Source organism: Anopheles stephensi, chromosome 2 (genome assembly GCF_013141755.1).
Source record: "Anopheles stephensi strain Indian chromosome 2, UCI_ANSTEP_V1.0, whole genome shotgun sequence".
NCBI classification, from domain to species: domain Eukaryota; kingdom Metazoa; phylum Arthropoda; class Insecta; order Diptera; family Culicidae; genus Anopheles; species Anopheles stephensi.
In genome coordinates, this window is record NC_050202.1 from 2,005,855 (window position 1) to 2,017,984 (window position 12,130).

Below are 12,130 nucleotides of genomic sequence, written 5' to 3' on the forward strand. Positions count from 1 at the left end.
CTACAAGCTCAAGATATGGAAGAGGTCACACTTCCTTCTAGCTCGCAGGGATGCAGTCTTCCGTAAAACGAAACCCCGAATAAAAACAACATGCAAGGGAAGCCTGTTCTGCTAATTTGTTGACATCTTCGTTGAACTGTTTTATGCTGTGAAACAAAACATTCAAGCGCTAGGAGGGCACTGTCAGCGACATTCATTCATTACTCACGGGACCGTCATCCTTCGTCATTTTGGTCCATCTGGTGATCGTGCGTCAAGCCGCCTGCCAAGCGTCTGTTGGTACTTCACGCTGACAAGTTCTTCCCAAAAATTCCTCCACCGATCATGATGATGATGGGGTGGTTGATCTTTGCCTGCTCGTTGGTTTGTTGTTTTTTTTTTTGTGTCTCGCAATCAAAAGTATTTTTTACGGCTGATAAACATAATGCCATAATGGACCGTGTTGTGGCCGAATGGTTGCCTCCCTATCAGAACGGAACCGGTTCACCACCATTGTTGTTGAGCTGAGCGTCTCGACTCCATACACTAAGCCAGATGCCTCTCCGAGGTCCCAGAGGTCTGTTCAGCTGATGCTGAGCTCGCAATGCGCACCGAGTGAATGTCTTTTGTTTCAACGAGGGAAAACCACACACGCACGCTCGTTACCCTACTGGGGCGTAACTTTAAGTGACCAATATTTTACACTGCTTGAATGGAAGTGTCACTCGCTGCCACAGAGAGAATGACTCCACCCGGTACCGGGCGGTTCCATTCGATCATCACGAAGAAGACACGGATATCCCGGAGTTCTGGATGTCTCTAATCTGGTGCCTGCCTGCCTGCTTGCCGATCGGTACTTGAGATTTTACAATCAAACCTTTCCCACTGCGTATCAGAGGTAGTCCCAACAGTTCCCGGGAAAGTGTCTCATGCTGATATACGTGAAAACGCCATCGCTGAGGAGGGCGAGAAATGGCAAGATAGGAGAAAATGGGTAACTTCTTCGGCTTAAGTGCTTTGTTGTTGTTTTTTTCCTTTCTAATTCCCTTTCCCGTGGGTGTCATTGCAGGTCGTCGCCGAGCTGCTCTAGGATGCCGAGATTTCTCGCCGGGTACACAGGCCCGAGTTTACAATGGCGTTCGTAGGGATCACCATATACCAAAAATTACGGCAAGCTCTGCATGCCCTCAATGACAAACTCCGAAAGACAATCTGCCGGCAATATGTTGCCGATTCGTGTGTTCCATTACCCGTCCGGCCAATACAACCCGCAATACAAAGTCAATACGTCGGTTTATAGATGCGCTCGGGGTGTTAGGGACGCACCACAGGTTTCCAGTTCCCAAAGCAAGAGAGAGCGTATCATCACATCCAGAATCCTGGACATGCCATCCTGCCATACTCGACACGACCTGTGGGGCGACCGACATCTCTCTATTCCTAGAAAGATTGTAAACTAATTCAGCAGAGCAGAGTGTGACGTAAAAATGGCCTACGTTTGCCTGCCTACCTTTCCGGTAGGTGTCTTTCACACCGGGCGATAAAGATGGCCATAAAATCGGCTGTATCCGTCCCAGGCTCTCGAAATTGACAAACGGTTTGCCTGGCTCGCGCGCTGTCTACAACGTTTGACCTTGAGGATGTGTTTCACTGAACTCGGAAGGAATGGGACCAGGGGGGAGAACTCGCTCTTTGAGATGGACAGCACGGAGTCGCGGATTTAGCGTGCGTCTTTACAGTCTGCCTTTCCTACCATCCCCCATCCCAGATCCTCCCCTTGCCCTTCTTAAGTCAGCCTTAAGTGTATGAGTTGTGTTTTATTTTCGTGATCGTTCGTTCTTGCTGTTCTGAGCTTCACGACCCGTTTCCTTTTTCTAATACAAATCAATCCGCGGTGCCGGGCGGCATCCGCACCGAGCGCTTGATAGCATTAGGCATTAGGCTAGAGAGCTTCACACATTGTAAGGAAGCGGACACTTGACACCGGCACAGGCACCGCCGATTGCAACAGCACTCTCACACTCTAGGCAGTCTTTTCCCCCTGATAAAGCCGGAGATAAAGAGCATTCCAGCGTTCATCTACTCTGAAATCCCAGCAGCAAGGGCGGCCGGCCCTGTGCTGCTGGCGGTGAGGCTCTCGGTGAAGCTCATGTACACAAGGAACAATGTTTATGCCGCTCCTCAGGTATATTTAGTCGTGCGTGCCCTTCAAAGTACTCCACGCGCTCGAAGGAAGGAAGTACGGCAAATTTGTAATCGGGCGCTCCGTCGTTGTTCGATAACTCTCTAATAAGCACTTGGGGCCTTACGCAAAAGGGCTTCGCATATGCTTTGCTGAGGCGCTATTTTTTGTGGTTGTCTGTTTAGCGATTGGTGCGTTTGCTTGGGTCTTAAATTCGATATTGGTCCACCTGATTGCTTCCAACCCGATTGGTAAAGATAGTTCTTGCCTGTGTTGATTAAGGCTTTTTTTTGTTTTGTCCATCGTTTGTGCGTGTGTCTTGATTCTCGGATGGCCATATCTGTGTGTGTTTTTTGTAGCTATGCACTAAATGAAACAAGTTATGCTGCGGCTGCTGCTGCTGCTGAGTGGGGATGAGATGGTGGGGTTCGTGGTCAACCCTTATTGCTATGTGGGAAACGATTTCCAAATTTATGAATGGCCGAGCAAAAAATTAACATATCTTACGAGTGGTCCGACAGAGATCCCGCTCCCATCTTCCTCCCTCTCGCTCTCGCCCCTCGCGGTGACTCGTCCATCTATCGTCCTATTAGTGCGACTTGAGCATGATGAAGGATGTCGGGCCGGTTGGACTGATCGCTGGCCTGGCTGCTCGGGTGTCAGCAATGGCGGAGGGGGTGTGAAGGACGTGGGGATGGAGTTGGGTGAAGGGGGGGATATTGTATTGCCGCACACATAACAATCCTTATGCCGGTCGGGGTGGTCGCTTTGTTTACAAATCGTTCCATTCCGAGACCTTTTCTTGCATGCCACAATATGTCCAGCGCCTTCCACAGACGAGGCAGACGTGTAGAGGCAGAAAAAGTCCATCAAACGCACGCACACACGGACATCGCGACATCCGCTCAAACACCGTCACACTGAAGAGGGGCTGGGGGATTTGGGAAAAAAGGCATTCTTCTCCATCGTCGTCGCAAAATATAATGTGGTTTCGGTTCAGGCCGCGGGCCTGCTTCGTTTGCTTGTTCTTTGCCTGTTCCCTGCCTGCCAGATATGCGCGCACAGCTGGAAAGAGGAATGATTTCGGTGTTCTGAAGAAGTTTCGTGAATTGTCGTGGCTCTCGCGCTAACGGGTCGGTCGTCTACAGTGGACAAGAAAACCAAATTCACCGCGCAGCCATGTTCTGTTCGTGTAAGGAAAGTAAATTTCGTGGCGTTTAAAATTTCAGCAAAATGATTACGATTACTTAACTAGGGAGGCAACAACAACAACAACAACAACAAATCTTTGCTAAAATTTATTTGTTGCACATGGGAGCACGGAATTGAGAATCCCTGTAGCAAAATTTCTGTCTCTTTTTCTTATGTCTCTTTCCTAAGATACAGTGCGTGCCGTAAGAAATGCGCACAAGACTTGTTCTGTTATTTGCCGAGCTTAAGATGCTCGGTAGGAGGCTGGATGGTTGACCTCTATTGTTAGGTATCCTTATTTCTTGCTAACGAGTATTTCACAGCAAGATGGCTTAATCAGGCGCTGCGAGATGTGCAGAGCCCTGATGCTGAAGCAGTATCAGTCCTAGTACATATGGATGATGCATAGACTCTTAAACCTCACACAGCAGAAACTTTGGAGAAGTAAAACACACTCTTCGAACCTCGAAAGCTTCCCCGTACGCAGGGCTGAATTTTCAGCTAGAAGAATAATTTAAATCAAAAGCAGCCAGTAATGGTGGATCAAAACATCTCGAGGACCTTTCGAGCTTGTAGTGTGAAAGAAGAAGAGAACAACAATTTCAAATCAGTTTCAAGGAAAGTGATGCGTTTATAAAGGTATTTAAAGTATTGTTCTACCCATAATAATCTATTCTAGTTCCTAGCAACATCTCCATGAAATCCTTCTCCGCATTAAATCGTATCCTGCGCAGAAAACGAAACCAAACACGTGTTTCACCTTTTCCGCCGGTCACTGTATGTAACAGAGCGGCGCGCGACGCTTTTCTCTCGCCAGAACACGCACACGCTCTCTCGCGCTCTCGCTCTGCACTCGCTCTCTCCGGAACACGCACACACACAGCGAACCGCATCCAGGCAGACTTCGAAGTTCGTCATCGGTGGTGCCAGCGTTCAAAAGCGTGAAAACAATCAGACCGGACGGTTTGCAAACGATCGCCGCGCAACAAGCCCAACCAGTTGTCATCGTCACCAGCAAGCAGAAGAACGGCAAGAAACGTGTGTGTTGTGCGCGTGTGAGTGTTCATCCGGCTATCGGGTGCAACTGGATGGATTGCAGCAAACGATAACATTATTGTGGCGATCTTCTTGGAAGCAGCTTTTTGGCAGTGGAAAAGTGTGATGTACTGTTCGAACAGAGAAGAAAAACTAAAGAGCCGTGAATAGTAAAGTTACAAGTTTTTGGTAAACCATACAGCGTGTGGAAAAGACGTAAAATAATACAAGGTTAGTAGTGGTAAGTGTGGTGTGTGACAGGATTGGAGGAAAACGAGGCGGTAGTGTGTCAGTGGTTAGTGCGACCGCGTGTTGTGTGACAGGAATAGGTTTCTGTCTCTTGGGGTGTTTACCTCGTGTCATAGGCACACACAGGGTCGGTTTTGCGCATTAGGTGGGGTTGGAAAATAGCCACCATCCACCCACCAGGAAAGGAAGAAGCCGGCTGCCGGGCTAGGAAACTTTGTAGCCCCGTTTAGCCCTGACCGGAAAGTGCATGCCGTGCGTGTGTGTGTGTGTGTGTGTCTGTGCAACGTGTGATCCCGGTGGGTGGCGTGGGAGTAGTGTGGTGCGTGTGCAAGTGGTTGGATGATGTTGAATGCGTTCGCCAAGTGATACTGAGTGTGAGGCTTAAGGCAGAAAAAGGTGTATGAGCTGGAATCTAAGCAGCAGAGGAAAGAACTCTTCTTCTTATCAATCTGCGACCGGTCGTGCAAACGGACACACACGCACACATGCGAGCGAGTGAGCGAACGAGCGGTGACGGAGCCACGTTTGTTGACGTCTCGCCGGCCGGCCGATAGGGCAAGAGTGGTTAGGGGAGGTGTAGTAAAGGAGGAGGAGGTGGTGGAGGGTTGTGCTGCAGTGGGCCGTGGGGTTTTAAACTTGACAGTTAAATCGTGCTCTCTCGCTCTCGCTCTCGGCTAACACGCGCGTACATCACCACCTTACATTTTTGCGTACTATTACATACTTCGTTCGTGTGTTTTTTTTTTCTCTTCTGTCGTGTCGTGTCGCGTCTGCGGTGTTTGAAGTGTGTTTGAGATCTGCGCGCACACACAGCGAAACCGGCGCGCGACTATCAAGTGTCGCGCGATTGGCCTCGACTTCCGTTTCGATTGTGTTTGTGCGTATTTAGCGTGTCGCGGGCGCTCGTGTGCGTATGTGTCCCTGCTGGGTGTTGGGTGCGGTGTCGCGGGTTGGTGGGGGGTTGGGGGGTGGTAAGAAGTGAGGGCGAGAAATATTCGGCAAAAGAGGCACAAGAAAAGTGAAGGAACATAGGGGAAAAAAATCCGCAAAGAAAAACAATCCAACCACACACAGGCCAGGCCGGCGATTTGTTTTTTTTTCCTTATGCGCGCTGCTGCTTCTTTACGGTCCTATCCGTGGTTAATATTTATCGAGTGTGTCGACCTTTAGTGTGTGTATATATGGTGCAGAAGGAAGGTTGCTCCCTGTGTGTGTCGCCGTCGTGTGCATAATATACTTTGTATTTTCATCGCAGCGCAAACGTTTGATGGTGTGTAGAGTCTGTACTGCGCGATACCGATAATGGTGTGCGCGACCGGCACGGCCGGCTCCTATATAACATCATCATCACACGACGGTGATCAGCCGGATCATCAACACACATGATTGTACATGACGGAACACAGAAGAAGCAGCAGCAGCAGAGCGCTCCGAATAGTTATTGAAATCGAGACACGTAACGGGACTTTTTTGGATATTATTATTGTGACATTCCTCGTGTCATCAAATCGTGGCCACAGACATACACACGCGCACAAGCCTTCGCTTAGAACTAGAACGACACGGATGATGTAGTGTTAGTGTGTCTGAAAAAAGACTAAAAATTTTGTTTCTTTTTCCTCTGTAGGAACTTTGTTGGACTTTGGAACGTTCTTCTGGTGAAGTGTGTGCAACAAAGGACATTGTCTCTAGCAGGCTGTCCCCACGGCTGAATATACCGTTATCATTCTGCCTAACCGTTACACACTAGACAGGAACCAACTTCGCCAGGACTATTGTTGTTCCTGCTGTGTTACACGGAAATATTGGACGGTGCATGCCCGGACATGCTTCTTTTGTCGAAATAGTCAAAGTAGCAGCAGCAGCAGCAGCAGACACGGAAAACGGTTTTTATTAGTTCGTGCAACACGTTGAAGAACAGCCCGCAGACGACCAGAGAGACAGCCATTGCCGGTGTTATAATAGAGAGAGTATCTCGCGCATCACGGGGTAGAAATTTTCGCACAGTTCCGCGAGCCGCGAAAACGTCGTGTGCGTCCGCCTGCGTCGTCGTCGTGTCGACAGAAGAAGCCAACAGCAGAACCAAGATCAAGAAAAGTAGCAACGGAAGAGACAAACACAGACGGACCCCGAAACAGCTTAGAACAAAAGCAAGTCGCAATTTTTGGTACGTTCGCTTCACCGGGCCGTGCTAGATAGGGGTGGGGGGTTGCACCAGCAAGAGGAAGTGGAAGACAATCTGCCTGCGTAACGTTTTTAGGTTAAGGCAGGCAACAACATCCCTCTGCTAAGTGTGAAATCTTCACCAACAGATACACACGCGGAGCGGCACAATGGCACCACAGGCAGCAGCAACGACGACGCCGGTAGTAGCAGCCGGCGCAAGTCTGGTCGCGAACATCCCTACCGCTGCGTCGGTCACGCATCACCCGGCCATGCCCGGTATCGGACATCTATCCTGCGAGGAAATCATCTACGAGGAGGTGGACAACAAGTTTGCCGAACCGGATCGCCACATGATCAGTGATGCACGCGTTATCCAGAATCTGATCCGGCTAGAACGGTTGACCATTCCACCGCTGAACTATTTTGTCTCGGTGCAGCAGAACATTAAGCCAAACATGCGAAAGATCGTCACCACGTGGATGCTGGAGGTAAGGTCCCCTTTGCCACTGTGTATGACTTCAAGGTTCACTTGCGAGACCACTAGATGAGCGAAAACGTTTTTTTTTGTCTTACACTACCACCTCCCCTCCTTCTTCATCTCTCTGGTTCATCACCATGTACCATGCTTATTGGAGCATTAGAGGTACGCTTGAGTGTTGGAGGTTAGACGAGCAAAACATCGAAAAAAAATCGTTAAAAACCTTACAAAAAGCTCAAGAAACCATCAAGTGCCGGTGGCTTTTTAAATAGCCACCTCATTCCATTCCCCTGCTTCCTCTCTAACACCTCTCCTCCCTCCCCCGACCGGGAATGTGAATTGGGAGCATTGACTTTTGCGTACCGCTGGAGGAACAAAATCGCTCGCGCGAAAAACGCGAATTTTTTGGCCAACTAGTTCTCGCTAACATTCGCGCACCACCACCACCACACACCCGAAAAAAATAAATACTCTCGCTCGCTTGCTCTTTCTCTCTCTCTCTGGTTGTTGGTGGTTGATCATCATCATCATCATGATCATCAACAACAATCATCTTGCTCTTCTAATAACCTTGCTAATTTTGTTTCTGTCCGTTCTCTCGCTCTCTCTCTTTCTCTGTTACTCAATATTGGGGATCTTCTTCAATTGGGCCTGCCTTCGATCATCGTCATCGTCATTAGGTTTGCGAAGAGCAAAAGTGCGAAGAGCAAACGTTTCCATTGGCCGTGAATTTCTTCGACCGCTTCCTGTGCGCCCTGCCGATCCAACGCCACCACCTGCAGCTGCTCGGATGTTGCACCCTGCTGCTGGCGTCGAAAATTCGCCAATGTCAGCCATTAACGGTGGACGTGCTCAGTGCCTACACCGACCATGCGGTTTCGCCGGATCAGATAAGGGTAAGTGTGTGCGCGAATTCGCTTCGTTCTCTCTCTCTGAAAAAATTGGTAGTCTGTAAAACTGTGTGCGTGTCTCTATAAGTGTTGCGGGGGCAAGGGTAGGCCGGCTCCCCCAGTAAGGGGTGCGATCTCGCGAAAAACTAACCCCCATAGGCTTGCTGTCAGTGTAGTCGAAATGGAGGGGTAAGACCTGTATGTCTCCTCGTCGGAAGATGACGTTCATTCGCGAGTGCTCTCTCTTTGGAAGCTCTGACCAAGAACCGTGATTGTATGCGTAGTGTACCCGAATTCTTGCTGCGAGGTTTGAAGACACGGTTACACCACATTCTCTATGTACAGGCAAGGCCCCGTCTTTTTCTTCTTCCTGGTCCGCGAAACCTCTGCTTGGTGGAGGGTACCCACATGTGTCCTCTTCTGCGCACTGTACACAGCAAGAACTCAACTTCGGAAAAAAAACATCGCCACGCCATGGATAAGACACCCCTATTGACTATTCATGCCTCCTTAAGGTTGCGCTCTTTAAATCAAACTTCACCACGAACACCTACCCTGGCCTGGGCGTGGAGGTGTGGAGCAGGGTATCGCGAAGAAGAGGAAGGGTCTGCAATAAGTCTGCGGCGCTTTGTTGTGTGCGTTCGCGTGTGCTGTGGAGGCAAGAACTCGCGAAAAAATTGCCAAAAAATCGCCAAAATAGAAATAACCGCATGCCGGCGACCGACCGACAGACCGACCGACCGACCGGACCTGATGTGTGTGTTGGTGGGGATTTAAAAAACAGTCGAACTCGATTTGGAAATAGCATCACAGATGACGGAGGGTGGCATGCGGAATGTGTCTGTGTGTGTGTGCGGGGCTATTTTTTGTTGTTGCAAAACGGCTCGCTGGAAGTTACAAATTATCTCCACTACTTCCTGCACCACGATCGCGAAAATCGAAAATCGATCACAAAACCACACAATCGCACAGAATACAGCAGCTTGAACTTCCCTTTTCGAAATAAAGACTTGAGACTTGCAAATCTTAAACAGGGGGGGAGAGATGTTGATGTTGATCGGTGGGGCGGCGAGATCATGCGAAAATATATTGCGTGATAATTCAACCTTCTGGCATCCTTTTTCTTGGGGTGATGTGTGGAGGAGAATAGAGGGTAGACCACCCCCCTCGACACACACGCAAAAACAGAACCAATCCATTAAGGCGAAGAAAGATATCAAGCTGATGATGGCGATGACGATGATCATGCTAGAGCGGGCAAAGAAAATTGCGGAATGATGAAGAAACATTATTCACAGACACCCAGTTTTATCCTCCCCTAAATTGGAAGAACTGTCTGTGCGCGAAACACCCCCCAGCCCGGGATCGGAAATTGTCTTCAAGGAAGTCTTCCTGTTTGTAGATTTCTATAAGGGGGGCGTGAATCAAAATGTCGCCCGTATGTGTATCTGTATCATAATGTTGTGTAATTGGGAAGAAGTTTGTGGTCAAACAATTACGGTTTTTCTTACAATTATCTAGGTTAGATAGAGTAGCCTCCACCGTACGTTTATAGCGGGGAACACATGTGGTACGCGCACACCTGACTACACTCGGATGGAAAAAAAAACAACACGAAGAAGTCGTAAGGAAGTGATCGTCTTCAACGATCGTTCAAGAAGAACCGTCGAGCCGGCGAACCGTGAACGATAAAAAGCTGTATCCGTAAGATGATGGATCGTGAGGGACACATGGTTTCGGTGGCGTGCCACACACTGGTTGTAGGTGTCAGGGTGCTACTCCCCGTCGCCGAACGACTCTGCGCTGTAGTAAGAGTAGCGATTGCACGCAAGTTTACGGAAGCAGCACCACTAGCGAGGGTTTGGTTAAACTCCTTTTCAGCCCTATATCAACGAAGCTTGTTCCGGACAACACGGGATTGTGGCAAGCGGGCCATCAGTAGAATATAATTAACGCCCAGCGCCAAATAGTGACCGACCGGTGCTTGACCGGAATTAAATACCCCCGCTATAGCACCTCACACACACACGCACGCACACGCTACGGTGGTGAGGTTTCTCAATTCGCACACCGAAACAGAGCCGGGCGGTGGGCATTTAAAAATCGCCTTCCGGGCGAAACACCTACAAAGAAGCCACCGGCAAGAAGCGCCATTTAAACACCCTCGGAAGAAGAGTGGTGAGGAGATCAGTCTCAACTTAACGCTCATGCGGAAAACCACCACCTTTTTATGGGGGTTTTGTGAAAATAAGGGATGATGACGATGATGGAGACGAGAGATGCGCACGTAGAGTAGTAGTAGTAAGGAGTCATATATTGGCGGGGTTTTGAAGTCTTGCCTAACATAAATAATAATAACAGGCCCTGCTCCGTTACACAGCCACCCCGATCGATCCTCATTTTCGGGCGCTAGGAAAAGCGTGTCGGAGGAAAGGAAGGAACACATTCTCCCATTGACGCAAGCGCGCATAAAATTCTGCAAACCCAGCCCATCCCCCTGGACTATGGTGCGCATCAAATTCGCACTAGTAGAAACATGGCCCCCGGAGCCAGAGCGAATAAGCCACCACCACCAAAAGAGATCCGATCCATTCGCCTGCTTGTGGGAAGATCGTCTGTGCTTTACCTCGAGATTTTAGGGGAAACAGCACATCAAAAAACACCAGCAGCAGTCTGAGAGTCGGCAGCCAGTACCAGTTTGCGCCGCCACCTCAGCTTTTTAGCGCAAACGACGGAAAAATGGATCATCACTGTTTCCCACGCTGTTCCCACGGGACGAAACTGGCGAGAGATGCGAGAGAGCAAGAGTGTTCGTGTATTCAAATGACAAAGATGTGTCTCGCACGACACACAAACATTAGTTGCGTCGGGCGGACAAAAGAGCTTGCAAAATCGCCGACTTTGGCGAACGCAAATAAACCGCTGGATATGACGCATCCTCCCAAATGGAAGAGGACGCTCACACACACACACACAGCCGCATCTCCACCACAAATGGGCTTAATTAAACAAATCCTGACACACGCACACTCAGTTCCCCCGCCACCCCCAGAACATCAGCCGGAAACGGCCAAGGATCACGCATCGGTGACATTGGCTTGCTGGCAGCAATAATGCGAAAACCGCACCGCGGGGACAATATCCGCTAACACTCCGGATGTGTGTTGTCTCTGGTGCGCGACGCTAATCCATCACGCCAGACGGACGTATTTCTTTTTGCTCTTCCTGCTCGGCCCGGGCGGTCCTCCTCGCCAGGGGTTTCTTTTTCGGTTGTGCCCAATTTGCGAGCACGGCGGCATCTCTCCGTCCGTCCGTCGGCGTGTTCCGATTTAGTCCCAAAAATAAGTGAATATTTTTGGTTGCAAACGAATGCGCGCGGCGGTGACGACGTCGGCGAGAAAGAAGGTTTTTGGAAATGGTGAATGAACGACTCACAGCGGAGAGGGGTCGGACACACTACCGCCTCCCACACTCTGTCACCATCATCGGCCAACCCAAAAGGATAGAGGATGCCTTGTGCCTGCTGCTGCCTGTGTGTAGTGATGCCGCCACCGTAATACGATATCAATCAAACCCAATTAAGCGCAAAATTTTCTTCACTGCGGACACCACCGTCATCATCAGCACCCACCAAAGCCTCTTGCCTCTTGCTCGAAGCGCAGCACACTAGCTAGAGCGCGGGGGAGGACACACGTCCAAAACCCGTATGGGCGCTGTCAAAGCGCCCCCGGGAAGGTGCCACAATCGCGAAACGAAAGAAGCCGGTGGTCGGTCGGTCACTCGTTGGTGGATTGCAATTCTTCGTTCTTTCCGTTCCGTTGTTGCAATCAGAAATCATTGGAGATGATGATGGTGGTGGACACACCAGCACTCGGTGTGTGGGACAAGAACTCCGACAAAGCTTTTGTGGACGGTGGCGTTGTCAGGACAGGAGGCAATATCCATTTTTATCGTTTAGAG

The 12,130-nt window shown here is 49.7% G+C and overlaps 1 protein-coding gene across 5 annotated transcripts in view; it reads left to right on the forward strand.

The window, feature by feature from the left end:
* Window positions 1-4,269: 4,269 nt before the first annotated feature.
* The window catches only part of LOC118503066 (G1/S-specific cyclin-D3), a 31,945-nt gene continuing 24,084 nt past the window's right edge, over window positions 4,270-12,130 (forward strand). The window contains exons 1-4 of one of the 5 annotated variants that reach the window (XM_036035936.1): window positions 4,270-4,618; window positions 6,264-6,803; window positions 6,949-7,290; window positions 7,961-8,176. In XM_036035936.1, the coding sequence (XP_035891829.1) occupies window positions 6,970-7,290; window positions 7,961-8,176 (537 nt within the window). In that variant the 5' untranslated portion in view covers window positions 4,270-4,618; window positions 6,264-6,803; window positions 6,949-6,969. Of the gene's footprint in view, window positions 4,629-5,957; window positions 6,093-6,263; window positions 7,291-7,960; window positions 8,177-12,130 lie in introns of those variants that run through there. The other 4 variants (XM_036035937.1, XM_036035938.1, XM_036035939.1 and 1 more) reach the window with 4 other exon arrangements.